The following is a 15,472-nucleotide window of genomic DNA, read 5'->3' as shown; positions in this document are numbered from 1 at the left end:
TCGAAGAGCCTAACCAAACTCATTGTCTCAAATTTCAGCGACATCGGACAATAAATGCGTCTTTTATGGCCCCAAAACCTAAAACGTAGATATCGGTCAATATGGCAGCTATATCCAAATCTGAACCGATCTGTGCGATATTTCAGAAGTATGTCAAGGGGTTTAACTTAACTCACTGTCCCAAATTTTGGCGACATCGGATATTAAATAAGCATTTTATGGACCCAAAACCATAAATCAAGAAATCGGTCTATATGGCAGCTATATCCAAATCAGAACCGATGTGGGCCAAATTGAAGAAAGGGCACAACACAACTCACTGTCCCAAATTTCAGCAAGATCGGATAATAAATGTGGCTTTTATGGGCCTTAGACCCTAAATCGGAGGATCGGTCTATATGGCAGCTATATCCAAATCTGAACCGATCTGGGCCAAATTGACGAAGGATGTCGAAGGGCCTAACGCTACTCACTGTCCCAAATTTCAGCGAAATCGGATAATAAATGTGGCTTTTATGGGCCTTAGACCCTAAATCGGAGGATCGGTCTATATGGCAGCTATTTCCAAATCTGGACCGATCTGAGCCAAATTCACGGAGGATCGGTCTATATGGGGGCTATATCAAGATATAGTCCGATATAGCCCATCTTCGAACTTAACCTGCTTATGGACAAAAAAAGAATCTGTGCAAAGTTTCAGCTCAATATCTCTATTTTTAAAGGCTGTAGCGTAATTTCAACAGACAGACGGACAGACGGACGGACATGTCTAGATCGTCTTAGATTTTTACGCTGATCAAGAATATATATACTTTATAGGGTCGGAAATGGATATTTCGATGTGTTGCAAACGGAATGACAAAATGAATATACCCCCATCCTTCGGTGGTGGGTATAAAAATTCTAATTAGTTTTTAGTTTGGTTGACAATCGAAAGATAATGATTTGGATGTAGTCCCCATATAAACCGATCCCCGGCTTTGACTTTTTGAGCCCTTAGAAGCCTAAATGTTCACCTGAATTGGCTGAAATTTGGAACAAAGACTTGAGTTATGACATCCAACATCCATGCCAAGTGTGATACGAATCGCTCTATAAACAGATATAGCCCCCATGTAAAACGATCCCCGATCTTGTATCTTGGCTTCTTGAGTCTCTAGAGCGCGCAGTTATTATCCGATTTGCCTGAAATTTTGCATGAGATGTTTTGTCATGATTTCCAACAACTGCGTAATTATGGTCCAAATCGATTCATAGCCTGATATCGCTCTTATAGAAATCGATCACGGATCTTGAATTCTTGAGTCTCAAGAGCGCCCAATTATTATCCGTTTGTGGTTTGCATCGGTTCATGCACGGATATAGCTGCCATATAAACCGATCTTCCGATTTTATATCTTGAGTCTCTAGAGGTCGTATTTATTTTACAATTTGGCTGAAATTTTGCATGAGGTGTTTTGTCATGACATTCAAAAACTGTGGTAAGTATGGTTCAAATCGGATCATTGTCTAATATACCCGCCATATAAACCGATTACGTATTTTGACTTCTTGAGTCTCTAGAGCGCGCAATTCTTATCCGATTTGGCTGAAATTTTGCATGAGGTGTTTTGCCATGACTTCCAACAACTGTGCTAATCATGATTTAAATTGGTCCCAAACATGATATAGCTCCCATATAAACCGATCTTGTATCTTGACTTCCGATTTGGCAGAAATTTCGCATGAGATGTTTCGTCATGACTTCCAACGTTTCCGCCAAGTATGGGCCAAATCGGTTCATAGTCAGATATAGCTGCCGGATCTTGACTTCTTGAGCCTCTGTAGCGCTCAATTATTAACCGTTTGTGGTTTGCATCGGTTCATGGCCGGATATAGCTGCCATATAAATCGATCTCCCGATTTTATTTCTTGAGTCTCTAGAGGGCGTTATTATTAACCGATTTGGCTGAAATACGTGAGGTTTTTTCTTATGACTTTCAACATTTCTGCTAAGTATGGGCCAAATCGGTTCATAGCTTGATGTAGCCGCCACAAAAACTGATCTTAGATCTTGACTTTTGAGCGTCTTCAGTAGAGCGCGCTTTTATTATCGGATTTGTCTGAAATTTTGCGTGAGTTGTTTTGTCATGACTCTCAACATATCTGTTAAGCATGGTCTCCTTCCGAAGATCGAATTCATATCCTCTGCTGCTGTTTCGGTTGCTGTCTCCATTCCGAAAAGGCAGCTGCCCTTTAGGTTAATCCCCGAGAGTGCCTTTGTAAGCAGTGAGGTCCTTCCGAGCGTTGACGCAAGACCTTATGAACCATACCGGGCATTAATCTAGATATCGTATCAACAGAAACTGCATTACCAACTTAATGGTTACGTGGCACAGATCTTTCTCTACGCCCTGTCAGAGGTTAAGCGTCCTGCCATATAAATTGATCTTGGGTTTTGACTTCTTCAGCTTTTAGAGGGCGCAATTCTTATCCGATTTCACTTAAATTTTGCACGTGGTGTTTTGGTATTACTTCCAACCACTGTGCCAAGTACGGTTTAAATCGAATAATAACCTGGTATAGCTGCCATATAAACCCATCTTGACTTCTTGAGCCTCTAGAGGGCGCAGTTATTATCCAATTTGGCTGAAATTTTGAAATTCGGCTTCTCCCGTGACCTTCAACATACATGTTAAATATGGTCTGAATCGATCTATAGCTTAATACAGCTCCCATATAAACCTATCTTCCGATTTTACTTATTGAGACCCTACAAGGTGCAATTCTTATCCGAATGGACTGAAATATTACACAATGACTTCTGCCATGTTTGGCATTCAATTCATTTATTGCCCGAATCGTACTACAACTTCATATAGCTCCAATAACATAACAGTTCTTATTCATTATTCTTTGTTTGTCTATAAAGAGATACCGCTTGGGGCGGATTAATATCTGCACCGTCTTTTCAACCTAAACCTAACCTAAGACCCCATAAAGTACAATATATATATTCTTGATCGTTTCGGCGTTCTGAGTCGATCTAGCCATGTTCGTCCGTCCACCTATCGAAAACACTATAGAGGTCATACGCGTAAAGCTAGCCGCTTAAAATTTTCCATATAAACTTAATGTTAATGAAGGTCATTGGGATTACAAATGGGCCATATCTGTTCAAAGTTAGATATAGCTTCCATATGAACCAATCTCCCGATTTAATTTCTTGAGCTGCTGGAAGCTGCAATTTTTGTCCCATTTATCTTAAATTTTGCAGAGAGTCTTCTGTTATGACTTACAAAAACTGCAGCAAGTACGATTGAAATCGGTGTATAACCTGATATAGGTCCCATATAAACCAATCTCCCGATTAGACTTCTTGAGTCTCTGGAAGCGGTTTTTTCTGTCCAATTTGGCTGAAATTTTGCATATGGTGTTCTGTTGTGACTTCCAACAACTATGATAAATACCGTTGAAATCGGTCTATAACCTGATATAGCTCCCATATAAACCGATCTCCCGATTAGACTTCTTAAGTTCCTGGAAGCCGTAATTTTAGTCCGATTTGGCAGAAATTTTGCATATGGTGAAATTTTGCCCCATATAAAGCGATCGCCCGAATTGACTTCTTGAGTTCCTGGAAGCCGTAATTTTAGTCCGATTGGCCGAAATTTTCCATATGGTGTTCTGTTATGATTTCCAATACTTGTGCTAAGTACGGTCCAAATCGGTATATAACCTGTTATAGCTCCCATATAAACTGATCTCCCGATTTGACTTCTTGAGCCCTTATAAGCCTCAATTTTCATCCGATTTGGTTGAAATTTTGCACATAGTGTCTTGTTATGACTTCCAATAATTGTGCTAAGTACGGTCTAAATCGGTCTATAACCTAATGTAGTTCCCATACAAACCGATCTGCCGAATAGACTTCTTGAGTCCCTGGAAGCCGCAATTTTTGTCCGATTTGGCTGAAATTTCTCATATGCTATTCTGTTACGACTTCCAATAATTGTGCTAAGTACGGTCCAAATCGGTCTATAACCTGATATAGCTCCCATGTAAACCGATCGCCCGATTTGACTTCTTGAGTACTTACAAGCCGCAATTTTTATTCGATTTGGTTGAAATTTTGCACATAGTGTTCTGTTATGACTTCCAATAACTGTACCAAGTACGGTCCAAATCGGTCTATAACCTGATATAGTTCCCATATAAACCGATCGCCTGAATTGACTTCTTGAGTTCCTGGAAGCCGTAATTTTAGTCCGATTTGGCAGAAATTTTGCGTATGGTGTTCTGTTATGACTTCCAATAACTGTGTTAAGTACCGTTCAAATCGGTTTTTAACCTGATATAGCTCCCATACAAACCGATCTTCTCTAGTTCCTGGAAGCCGTAATTTTTATCCGATTTGGCTCAAATTTTGCACATAGTGTTCTGTTATGGCTTCCAATAACTGTGTTAAGTATGGTCCAAATCGGTCTATAACCTGATAAAGCTCCCATACAAACCGATCTCCCGATTAGACTTCTTGAGCCCTTACAAGCCTCAATTTTCATCCGATTTGGTTGAAATTTTGCACATAGTGTTCTGTTATGACTTCCAATAACTATGATAACTACGGTCCAAATCGGTCTATAACCTGATATAGCTCCCATATAAACCGATCTCCCGATTAGACTTCTTAAGTTCCTGGAAGCCGTAATTTTAGTCCGATTTGGCAGAAATTTTGCATATGATGAAATTTTGCCCCATATTAACCGATCTCCCGATTTGACTTTTTGAGTCCCTGGAAGCCGTAATTTCTGTCCAATTTGGCTGAAATTTTGCATATGGTGTTCTGTTTTGACTTCCAACAACTATGATAAGTACCGTTGAAATCGGTCTATCACCTGATATAGCCCCCATATAAACCGATCTCCCGATTTGACTTCTTGAGCACTTATAAGCCGTAATTTTTATCCGATTTGACTTAAATTTTGCATGCGGTGTTCTGTTACGACTTCCAAAAACTATGCTAAATATGGTCCAAATCAGTCTTTAACCTGATATAGCTTCCATATAAACCGGTTTCTAGATCATCCTTCTTAGGTCCCTATAGCTTTAATTTTTGCTGATTTGACAGAAGTTTGGTGTGTATTGGGTTGCCCAAAAAGTAATTGCGGATTTTTTAAAAGAAAGTAAATGCATTTTTAATAAAACTTAGACTGAACTTTAATCAAATATACTTTTTTTAAACTTTTTTTCTAAAGCAAGCTAAAAGTTACAGCTGGTAACTGACAGAAGAAAGAATGCAATTACAGAGTCACAAGCTGTGAAAAAAATTGTCAACGCCGACTATATGAAAAATCTGCAATTACTTTTTGGGCAACCCAATAGAATAAGATTATGGCCTTCAACTAAATTTATTTCGTATAATTGTTTTAAAGAATCCATATTGATGAGTTCCCAAGATTCGGCCCGGCCGAACATAGCACGCTTTTACCACTTAAATCCCGAAAAGGCCATAATTCCGCAATTATTGCCCAGTGTAAACGTACTTTTATCTTCCAGTTTATTCTTTATTTCGAAAAGACGTTTTCTCATACGATTTCGATAACATTTTTATAATACAATATATAATAAAATATCTATGATGTTTGGTATCCAGAATTTGGTTTGGGAAACTTTAACTTTTTTAATTCAAATTTTCTTATTTTTAATAGATCATTTTAAGACCTTAGTAATTTTTACTTTAGTTTTATTAGTTTAAACCACCAAACAGTAAATTGCCAAATGCCTTTAAAGCTATACCCAATGCCAAGGCCATAATTTGCAAATGTTTTTCTCTCCATTCCTGGAAGACTTGGAATCTGCAATTAAGTTTACCCGCCTTAGTCTCCCTTTCCATTTCCTTCTCAAAGAGAATGTGAACATCTTCAAACACCTCCAATTGTTGCTGAAAATCAGTTTTGCTCTGCAATTCCTTGTGCCATTTTATCAAGGCCTTGTTTTCCTCTCTACCAACCTCGTTGAGACCATTTTGGAAATTTTCAAATTGTCCATTAAATTCTTGCAAAAACTTCCTAAAGATTTCTTCATCCACCTGGCTGTCATCAAGTTTTCCCGGATGTTGTTGCTGATGTCGATGCCATATTTGATGAACTTCTTCATTTTCGATTTTCTGAACTAGACTCACCACATTGAAGAATGAAGATTGCATTTGCCTTTGCAATTCACAATTTTGCCTATTTTTTACAAAGTTTTCCGAATTGTTCACAACATTTTCTAGGCTCTCTTTTAGTTCTTCATAAACATGAGTTTCATTATTTGCCCTTAGGTTAGCCTTATTCAACAGCAACCATTCATTGTAATCCTTTAATATTTTGGGATATGTAGAAGTCTGCTCCAGCACAATACTCGAGCTAATGTTGTTCATTTGTATGAGGATCGCATCGAATATGTCATAGCGTTTTTGATCGAAGGGGGCTAGTGTAGTTGCGAGTTCAGGCGTAGGAGATGACAATGAAAGCTAGAGATATGAGAGAGGTAAATAAATTTTAGTCTAGAATTTAAGATACCTAGTCGCTGGATGCAAAACTCACCTGTATAGCCATTAAAGCAATAAATAGGTATATGAAAATTTTCATTTCTCCGTGATTATAGAACAATTTACTTCTGAACTAAGATTAAAGACACTGGAAGACGATTTCATTTGAAAGCTTTATTATTCATTTATGTTTAACTTATTTCGTTTCGCTTTCAAGAAATAACAATTGAACCCTACACCATTTCCACAATCTATTATATAACAAGTAAAAGAGAGCTAAGTTCGGCCGGGCCGAATCTTGGGTATCCACCACTATGGATTCTGTTAAAAATTTATGCAAAATAAATTAAGTTGTAGGGCAGAATTTTATTCTACATACCAAATTTCTGTCAAACCAGCAAAAATTAAAGCTTACGGGAATCGAAGAAGGTTGATCGAGATACCGGTTTACACGGGAGCTATATCAGGTTCCTGACTGATATAGACCGCACTGAGCACAGTTGTTGAAAGTCATAACAAAACACTACATGCAAAATTTCAGTCAAATCGGACATAAATTGTGGCTTGTAAGGGCCAAAGAAGAAGTCAAAACGGGCGATGGGTTTACAGAAGAGCTTTATATTAGGTTATACAACGATTTGGATCGTATTTAACACAGTTGTTGGAAGTCATAAAAGAACACCATGTGCAAAGTCTCAGCAAAATCGGACGAAAATTGCTGCTTGGAAGGTTTCAAGAAGTCAATACGGGAGGACGGTTTATATGGGAGCTATATCAGGTTATAGACGGATTTGGACCGTACATGACACAGTTGTTGGAAGTCATAAAAGAACACCATGTGTAAAGTCTCAGCAAAATCGGACGAAAATTGCGGCTTATAAGGGCTTAGGAAGTCAAATCGGGAGGACGGTTTATATGGGAGCTATATCAGGTTACAAACCGATCCGGATCGTACTTAGCACAACTATAGGAGGTCATAACTGAACACCGCATGCATGCAATTTCAGCCAAATCGGACAAAAATTGTGGCTTCCATGGTCTCAAGAAATCAAATCGAGAGATCGGTTTATATGGGAGCTACATCAGGTTCTTGACTGATTTAGACCGCACTGAGCACAGTTGCTGAAAGTCATAACAGACTACTATGTGCGAAATTTCAGCCAAATCGAACAAAAATTGTGGCTTTCAGGGGCTCAAGAAGTCAAGTCGGGGTATCGGTTTATATGGGAGCTATATCAGGTTATAGGCCGATTTGGACCGTACTTGGCCTCGTTGTTGTGAGTCATAACAGAATACCATGTACAAATTTTCAGCCAAATCGGATGAAAATTCAGGCTTCCATGGTCTCAAGAAGTCAAATCGGGAGATCGGTTTATATGGGAGCTATATCTGGTTATAAGCCGATTTAGACCGCACTGAGCACAGTTGTTGAAAGTCATAACAGAATACTATGTACAAATTTTCAGCCAAATCGGATGAAAATTCAGGCTTCCAGGGGCTCAAGACTTCAAACCAAGAGATCGGTTTGTAGGGGAGCTATATCAGGTTCTTGACCGATTTTGACCGTACTTGACACAGTTTTTGGAAGTCATAACTGAACACCGTATGCAAAATTGCATCCAAATCGGACAAAAATTGTGGCTTCCAGGGACTCAAGCAGTCAAATCGCGTGAACGGTTTATATGGGGGCTATATCAGGTTATTTGGACCGTAGTTGGCACAGTTGTTGATAGTCATAACAGAATACTATGTGCGAAATTTCTGCCAAATCGAACAAAAATTGTGGCTTCCATGGGCTCAAGAAGTCAAATCGGGAGATCGGTTTATATGGGAGCTATATCAGGTTATAGACCGATTTAGACCGTACTTGACACAGTTGTTGAAGTCATAACAGAGCACTATGTGCAAAATTTCAGCCAAATCGGATGAAAATTGCGGCTTCCAGGGGCTCAGGATTTCAAATCGAGAGATCGGTTTATAGGGGAGCTATATCAGGTTCTTGGCCGATTTGGACCGTACTTGACACAGTTGTTGAAAGTCGTAACAACTGTGTTACATGCAAAATTGTAGCCAATTGGACAAAAATTGCGGCTTGTAAGGGTTCAAGAAGTCAAATCAGGCAATCGGTTTATAGGGGAGCTATATCAGGTTCTTGACAGATTTGGACCGGACTTGAAACAGTTGTTGAAGTGATAACAGAGCACTATGTGCAAAATTTCAGCCAAATCGGACAAAAATTTTAGCTTCCATAGGCTCAAGAATTCAATTCTAAAGATCGGTTTATATGGATGCTATATCCAAATCTGAACCGATATAGCCCATTTGCAATTTCCAACGACCTACATCAATATAAAGTATCTGTGCAAAATTGCAAGCTGCTAGCTCTACGCGTTCGACCGCTATCGAGATTTCGATAGACGGATAGACAGACGGACATGGCTACTTCGAATCAGAATTTTGAGACGATCAAAAATATATATATTGGGTTGCCCAAAAAGTAATTGCGAATTTTTCATATAGTCGGCGTTGAAAAATTTTTTCACAGCTTGTGACTCTGTAATTGCATTCTTTCTTCTGTCAGTTATCAGCTGTCACTTTTAGCTTGCTTTAGAAAAAAAGTGTAAAAAAAGTATATTTGATTCAAGTTCATTCTAAGTTTTATTAAAAATGAATTTACTTTGTTTTAAAAAATCCGCAATTACTTTTTGGGCAACCTAATACATTATGGGGTCCTTGATCAATATTTCGAGGTGTTGCAAACTAGATGAGTACACTCCTCTCTGATGGTGGTGGGTATAAAAATTTGTCCAAGTAACTGGGGGGCGCGGCGATCCCAAAAAAAAGGTGTTCAGGAGTAGAGTACGAATTTTATATTAAACCAGTAAGGAAAGGCAAAAGTCGGGCGGAGCCGATTCTACAACTAACCTTCAATTATAAATTCGGGCAATATATAAATATATATGTATATGGGAGCTATTGGGTTGCCCAAAAAGTAATTGTCGGTAATATTGTAGTAATATAGTCGGCGTTGAAAAATTTTTTCAACGGCTTGTGATTCTGTAATTGCATTCTTTCTTCTGTCAGTTATCAGCTGTTACTTTTAGCTTGCTTTAGAAAAAAAGTGCCCGAAATTTTGTTTACATTTGTTTTTTTGGCGTCAATTTTAATATGGGTACCACATGTATTGAAAGAAATTCATTTAACAAACCGAATCAACGCTTGTGATATGCACCTTAAACGCAATGAATTCGATCCGTTTTTAAAACGAATCATAACTGGAGATGAAAAATGGATTGTTTACAACAACGTTAGTCGAAAACGATCATGGTCCAAGCATGGTGAACCAGCTCAAACCACTTCAAAGGCTGATATCCACCAAAAGAAGGTTATGCTGTCTGTTTGGTGGGATTGGAAGGGTGTGGTATATTTTCAGCTGCTTCCAAGGAACCAAACGATTAATTCGGATGTTTACTGTCAACAATTAGACAAATTGAATACAGCCATCAAGGAGAAGCGACCAGAATTGGTCAATCGTAAAGGTGTCATATTCCACCAGGACAACGCTTGACTGCACACATCTTTGGTCACTCGCCAAAAACTGAGTGAGCTTGGCTGGGAACTTTTGATGTATCCACCATATAGCCCTGACCTTGCACCATCAGACTACCATTTATTTCGATTTTTGCAGAACTCCTTAAATGGTAGAACTTTCGGCAATGATGAGACTATAAAATCGCACTTGGTTTAGTTTTTTGCAGATAAGATGGCAAAAGGTTATCGAACAAAATGGCAATTATATATTTGATTAAAGTTCATTCTAAGTTTTATTAAAAATTCATTTACTTTCTTTTAAAAAATCCGCAATTACTTTTTAGGCAACCCAATACTTCGTAGGGTCGGAAATTGATATTGCGATGTGTTGCAAACGGAATAACTAAGTGAATATACCCCTATCCTACGGTGGCGGGTATAAAAAAGACTAAATAATGACTATTTAATACGTAGTCATATAGTGATTTATAAACAACTACCACATGAGGATCAATGTTATTGACGTTAAGCCACTCCAAGCGAGTTGCATTAACATTTAAATTAGCGCCATCTACTGGTTGTTTTCAATAGAACTTAGTTGCTTCAACAGCCAGTAGATGGCGCAAATTTAGAGAAGCCTTATCCCCTTTTCAAAAGCGCCAGATCTCGTAGATGGGTGCACCGATTTCAGCGAAATTTTGTATGCCACCTTATGGTAACCCAAAACACGAAGTTGGTATAAAATAATGGGGTCAAATAACCAGGGGGCACGCCCCACTCTAAAACCCACCCGAATGGATATGTGTACCGATTGGGATAATATGGGTATCAAATGATAGGTATTGAAGAATAGAGTACGAACTTGGCATTAAAAAGTCACCATTAGTGTCAGGGGAGTCCCCCACCCCCAAAAACACAGCCGTTAAAGTGCAATGGGTACAATGGGAAGGAATTTTTTAAGTAAAGTACAAATCTGACCAAAAAAATTCTTTCCATGGTATCTGAGGGGCCTCCCCAAAACCCCCTCGCAGGACATATTTACCGATTGGGACAATATGGATATCAAATGACTGCTATTAAAAAGTAGAGTAAAAGTTGATATAAAAATTTATTCCTTGGTGTCTGAGGCGACCCCCCCCCAGCCACCAAAACCCCTTAACATGACATGTATGCCGATTGGGACAATATGGGTATCGAATGAAAGGTGTTTGGAAGCTGAGTACACATATGTTATAAGAATTTGGTCCAAGGTGTCTACGGGGCCTCCTCAAGCCAAAAAACCCTAAAACGGGCATGAATGTCCAACGTCAGAAAATGGGTATCAAATGAAAGGTATTTGGGAGTTGACCACGAATTTGACATACACATTTGGGACAGAGTCTGGGACCGATCCACCCACTAAATACCCTTCTATAGTACGTGTAGTTCGAGCGGGATAACATATGAATTAAAAGGAAGTTCTATGTCGGTAGAGTGCGATTCGTTAAATTTCGAATCGTCATAATTTGTTTTTCAATTACAACTGGAAATGGTGTAAAGTGTTTTTTATACAATTCTTATCACACGGATTTATTTTTAATTTTTAAATAATTTAATTGCTTTTTGAATTTTGGATGACAATAGGTGGAAACTGATAATCAAACAATCAGAGTGATTACTTAATTAATTATAATCAACAAATAAAAGCGCACTAAGTTCACCTAGACTGCATCTTATATACCCTACACCATGTATCGCATTTGTCAAGTTCGTTGCTCGGCATCTCTTTATAGGCAAACAAAGGATAATAGATATGAGTTGCGATGGTATTGGAGCTATATCAGGTCATGGACTATTTCAGACCATACTTGGTTTGGATATTGGATAACAATAGTAGAAGTCATTGTGCAAAATTACAGCCAAATCCGATAAGAATTGCACCCATAGGGGCTTAGAAAGCAAAAACGGGAGATCGGTTTATTATAGAAGAAGATGTTGTACGAAAATTTCAGTCAAATCGGATAGGAATTGAGCCCTCTAGAGGTTCAAGAAGTATAATCGGGAGATCGGTTTATGTGGGAGTTATATCGGGTTAGGAACCGATTTCAATGGTACTTGACTCAGTTGTTGGAAGACATAACAAAACACCTCATGCTAAATTTCAGCAAAATCGGATAATATTTGCGCCCTCTACCGGCTCAAGAAGTCAACATCCGAGATGCATTTATATGACAGCTATATCATATTATGGACCGATTTAAAACATATATGGCGCGTAAATTTAAGGTCAAGGAAGAAGTCGTTATACGAAATTTCATTCAAATCTGAAAAGAATTGCGCCCTCTAGAGGCTCAAGAGTTATATTAGGGAGATCAGTTTATAAGGGAGCTATATCAGGTTATGAACCGATTTCAATCATACTTAGCACAGTTGTTGAAAGTCATAACAAAAAACCTTATGCAAATTTTCAGCTTAATCGGAAAATAATTGCCTCCTCTAGCGGATCAAAAAGTAAAGATCCGACATCGGTTTATATGCCAGGTATATCAGGTTAGGTCCCATTTATACCATATTTGGCACGTACGTTAAAGGTCACAGAAAAAGTCGTTGTACAAAATTTCATTCAAATCGGACAAGAATTGCGCCCTCTAGAGGCTGAAGAATTATAATTCGGAGATCGGTTTACATAGGAGCTATATCAAGCTATGAACCGATGTAGACCATACTTAGCATAATAGTTGGAAGTCAAAATAGAACATTTCGTGGAAAATTTCAACCTGTGCGGGCAGCATTTGCGCTCTCTACCGGCTCAAGAAGTTAAGATCCGCGATCGGTTTATATTGGAGCCAGGGACGTAGCCAGGGCTCAAGAAGTCAAATCGAGAGGTCGGTTTATAGTGGGGCTTTATCAGGTTATAGACTGATACGAACCGTACTTGGCACAGTTTTTGGATGGCGTAACAGAAAAATTTCATGCAAAATTTCAGCCAAATCGGACAAAAATTTGCGGCTTTGTAAGAGCTCAAGAAGTCAAATCGGGAGATGGGTTTATATGAGAGCTATATCAGGTTATTGACCGATTCGGGCCGTACTTAGCACAGTTGTTGGGAGTCATAACGGAACATCGCATGCAAAACTTCAGCCAAATCGGATAAAAATTGCGTCTTGTCTTGATTTGGCTAAAATTTTTTTCGTAGTGCTTTGTTGTGACTCCCAACAACTGTGTCAAGTACGGTCCAAATCGGTCTATAACCTGATTTAGCTCCTAAATAAACCCATCTTCCGATTTGACTTCTTGAGCACCTAAAAGCGGCAATTTTTGTCCGATTTGGCTATAATATTGCAGAGAGTCTTCCGTTATGACTTTCAACAACTGTGCCAAGTACGGTCAAAATAAGTCTATAGCCTGATATAGCTCCCATATAAACCGATCTCACGATTTGACTTCTTGAGCCCCTGGAAGCCACAATTTTTTGTCCTATTTGACCTAAAATTTTGCATGTAGTGTTCTTTTATGACTGCCAACAACTATGTCAAGTACGGTTGAATCCGGTGTATAACCTGAAATTTGGAACAAAACTTTAAGTAAAATCGGATAAAAATTTCGTCTTGTAAGGGCTCAAAAAATCAAATCGGGCTCCCATATAAACCGATTTCCCGATTTGACTCTTGAGCCGCAGGATGCTCAATTTTCATCCGATTTGGCTAAAATTTTTTTCGTAGTGTTTTGTTGTGACTCCCAACAAGTACGGTCCAAATCGGTCTATAACCTGATTTAGCTCCCAAATAAACCCATCTTCCGATTTGACTTCTTGAGCACCTAAAAGCCGCAATTTTAGTCCGATTTGGCTTAAATTTTGTAGAGAGTCTTCCGTTATGACTTCCAACAACATTGCCATGTACGGTCAAAATCGGTCTATAAACTAATATAGCACCCTTATTAACCGGTCTCCCGATTTGACTTCTTGAGCCCCTGATGGCCACAATTTTTTCTAGGGAGTCTTCTGTCATGACTTTTAACAACTGTGTTAAGTACGGTCCTAATTGGTCTTTAACCTAATATAGCTCCCATTTAAACCGATCTCCTAATGTGGCTTCTTGGACCCTTACAAGCCGCAATTGCCAAGACGGTCCAAATCGGTCTATAACCTGATATAGCTCCCTTATAAACCGATCTCCCAATTTGACTTCTTCAGCCCTTACAAGCCGCAATTTATGTCCGATTTGGCTGAAATTTAGCTTGCTGTGTTCTGTTGTGGCTTTCAACAACTGTGCTTAGTACGGTCCAAATCGGTCTATAATCCGATCCCCGGATTTGATTTCTTAAACCCTTAGAGGTCTCAATTTTCATCTGATTTGGGCGAAATTTGGAACAACGACGTGAGTTATGACTTAACTTGAGTTATGACTTCCAACATCCATGCCAAGTATGATCCGAATCGGTCTATAAACAGATATAGCCCCCACACATACCGATCCCGGGATTTGACTTCGCATGCCCTTACAAGCATAAATTTACACCTGATTCGGCTGAAATTTGGCCCAAAAACAAACCTATCTTATGACTTACAACATCAGTGCCAGGTTTTATCCGAAGTGCACAATATGGTGATATAGGCCTTCCAAAGTACCGACATGCCAATATGACTTCTTGAGACCAAAAAAAAAAAAAAAAAAAAAAACAAATTTAAACTCAGTTAATAAGGGTACATTTTAAGCGGAATTCATGGTGGAGGGTACGCAAAATTTTGCCCGGCTGGACTTAGCATGCTTTTACTTGTCACTTCTAAAGAAATTTTGTCAAAATTGTATTTTTAAAATATTTTTTTTTATTTTTACTATAATCTCCATACCTATCCTTCAAGGTCTGCGTCTTTAAGTGGCAGTCTGCCATTAGACTCCCTTAGACGTTTTCGTCCATTGTGATACCACAGGAACAGAAGAAGGAAGATGCCTTCTAAAGGGTGATTTTTTTGAGGTTAGGATTTTCATGCATTAGTATTTGACAGATCACGTGGGATTTCAGACATGGTGTCAAAGAGAAAGATGCTCAGTATGCTTTGACATTTCATCATGAATAGACTTACTAACGAGCAACGCTTGCAAATCATTGAATTTTATTACCAAAATCAGTGTTCGGTTCGAAATGTGTTCAAATTTTGACAAATTTTGTTCAGCGATGAGGCTCATTTCTGGTTGAATGGCTACGTAAATAAGCAAAATTGCCGCATTTGGAGTGAAGAGCAACCAGAAGCCGGTCAAGAACTGCCCATGCATCCCGGAAAATGCACTGTTTGGTGTGGTTTGTACGCTGGTGGAATCATTGGACCGTATTTTTTCAAAGATGCTGTTGGACGCAACGTTACGGTGAATGAACACATTTCGAACCGAACACTGATTTTGGTAATAAAATTCAATGATTTGCAAGCGTTGCTCGTTAGTAAGTCTATTC

The 15,472-nt window shown here is 38.7% G+C and overlaps 1 protein-coding gene across 1 annotated transcript; it reads right to left on the bottom strand.

Moving 5' to 3' along the window:
* Positions 1–5,705: 5,705 nt before the first annotated feature.
* On the bottom strand, positions 5,706–6,675 carry LOC106087703 (uncharacterized). Its single transcript, XM_013252843.2, has 2 exons — positions 6,567–6,675; positions 5,706–6,493 (listed from the first exon to the last, which is right to left on the bottom strand). The coding sequence occupies exons 1-2, from the start codon at positions 6,609–6,611 to the stop codon at positions 5,726–5,728; spliced, it is 813 nt and encodes a 270-aa protein (XP_013108297.2). The 5' UTR covers positions 6,612–6,675; the 3' UTR covers positions 5,706–5,725.
* Positions 6,676–15,472: the final 8,797 nt, after the last annotated feature.

The sequence above is a fragment of the Stomoxys calcitrans genome, chromosome 3, assembly GCF_963082655.1.
Source record: "Stomoxys calcitrans chromosome 3, idStoCalc2.1, whole genome shotgun sequence".
NCBI classification, from domain to species: Eukaryota; Metazoa; Arthropoda; class Insecta; order Diptera; family Muscidae; genus Stomoxys; species Stomoxys calcitrans.
This window is presented reverse-complemented; position numbering and strand designations above follow the sequence as displayed.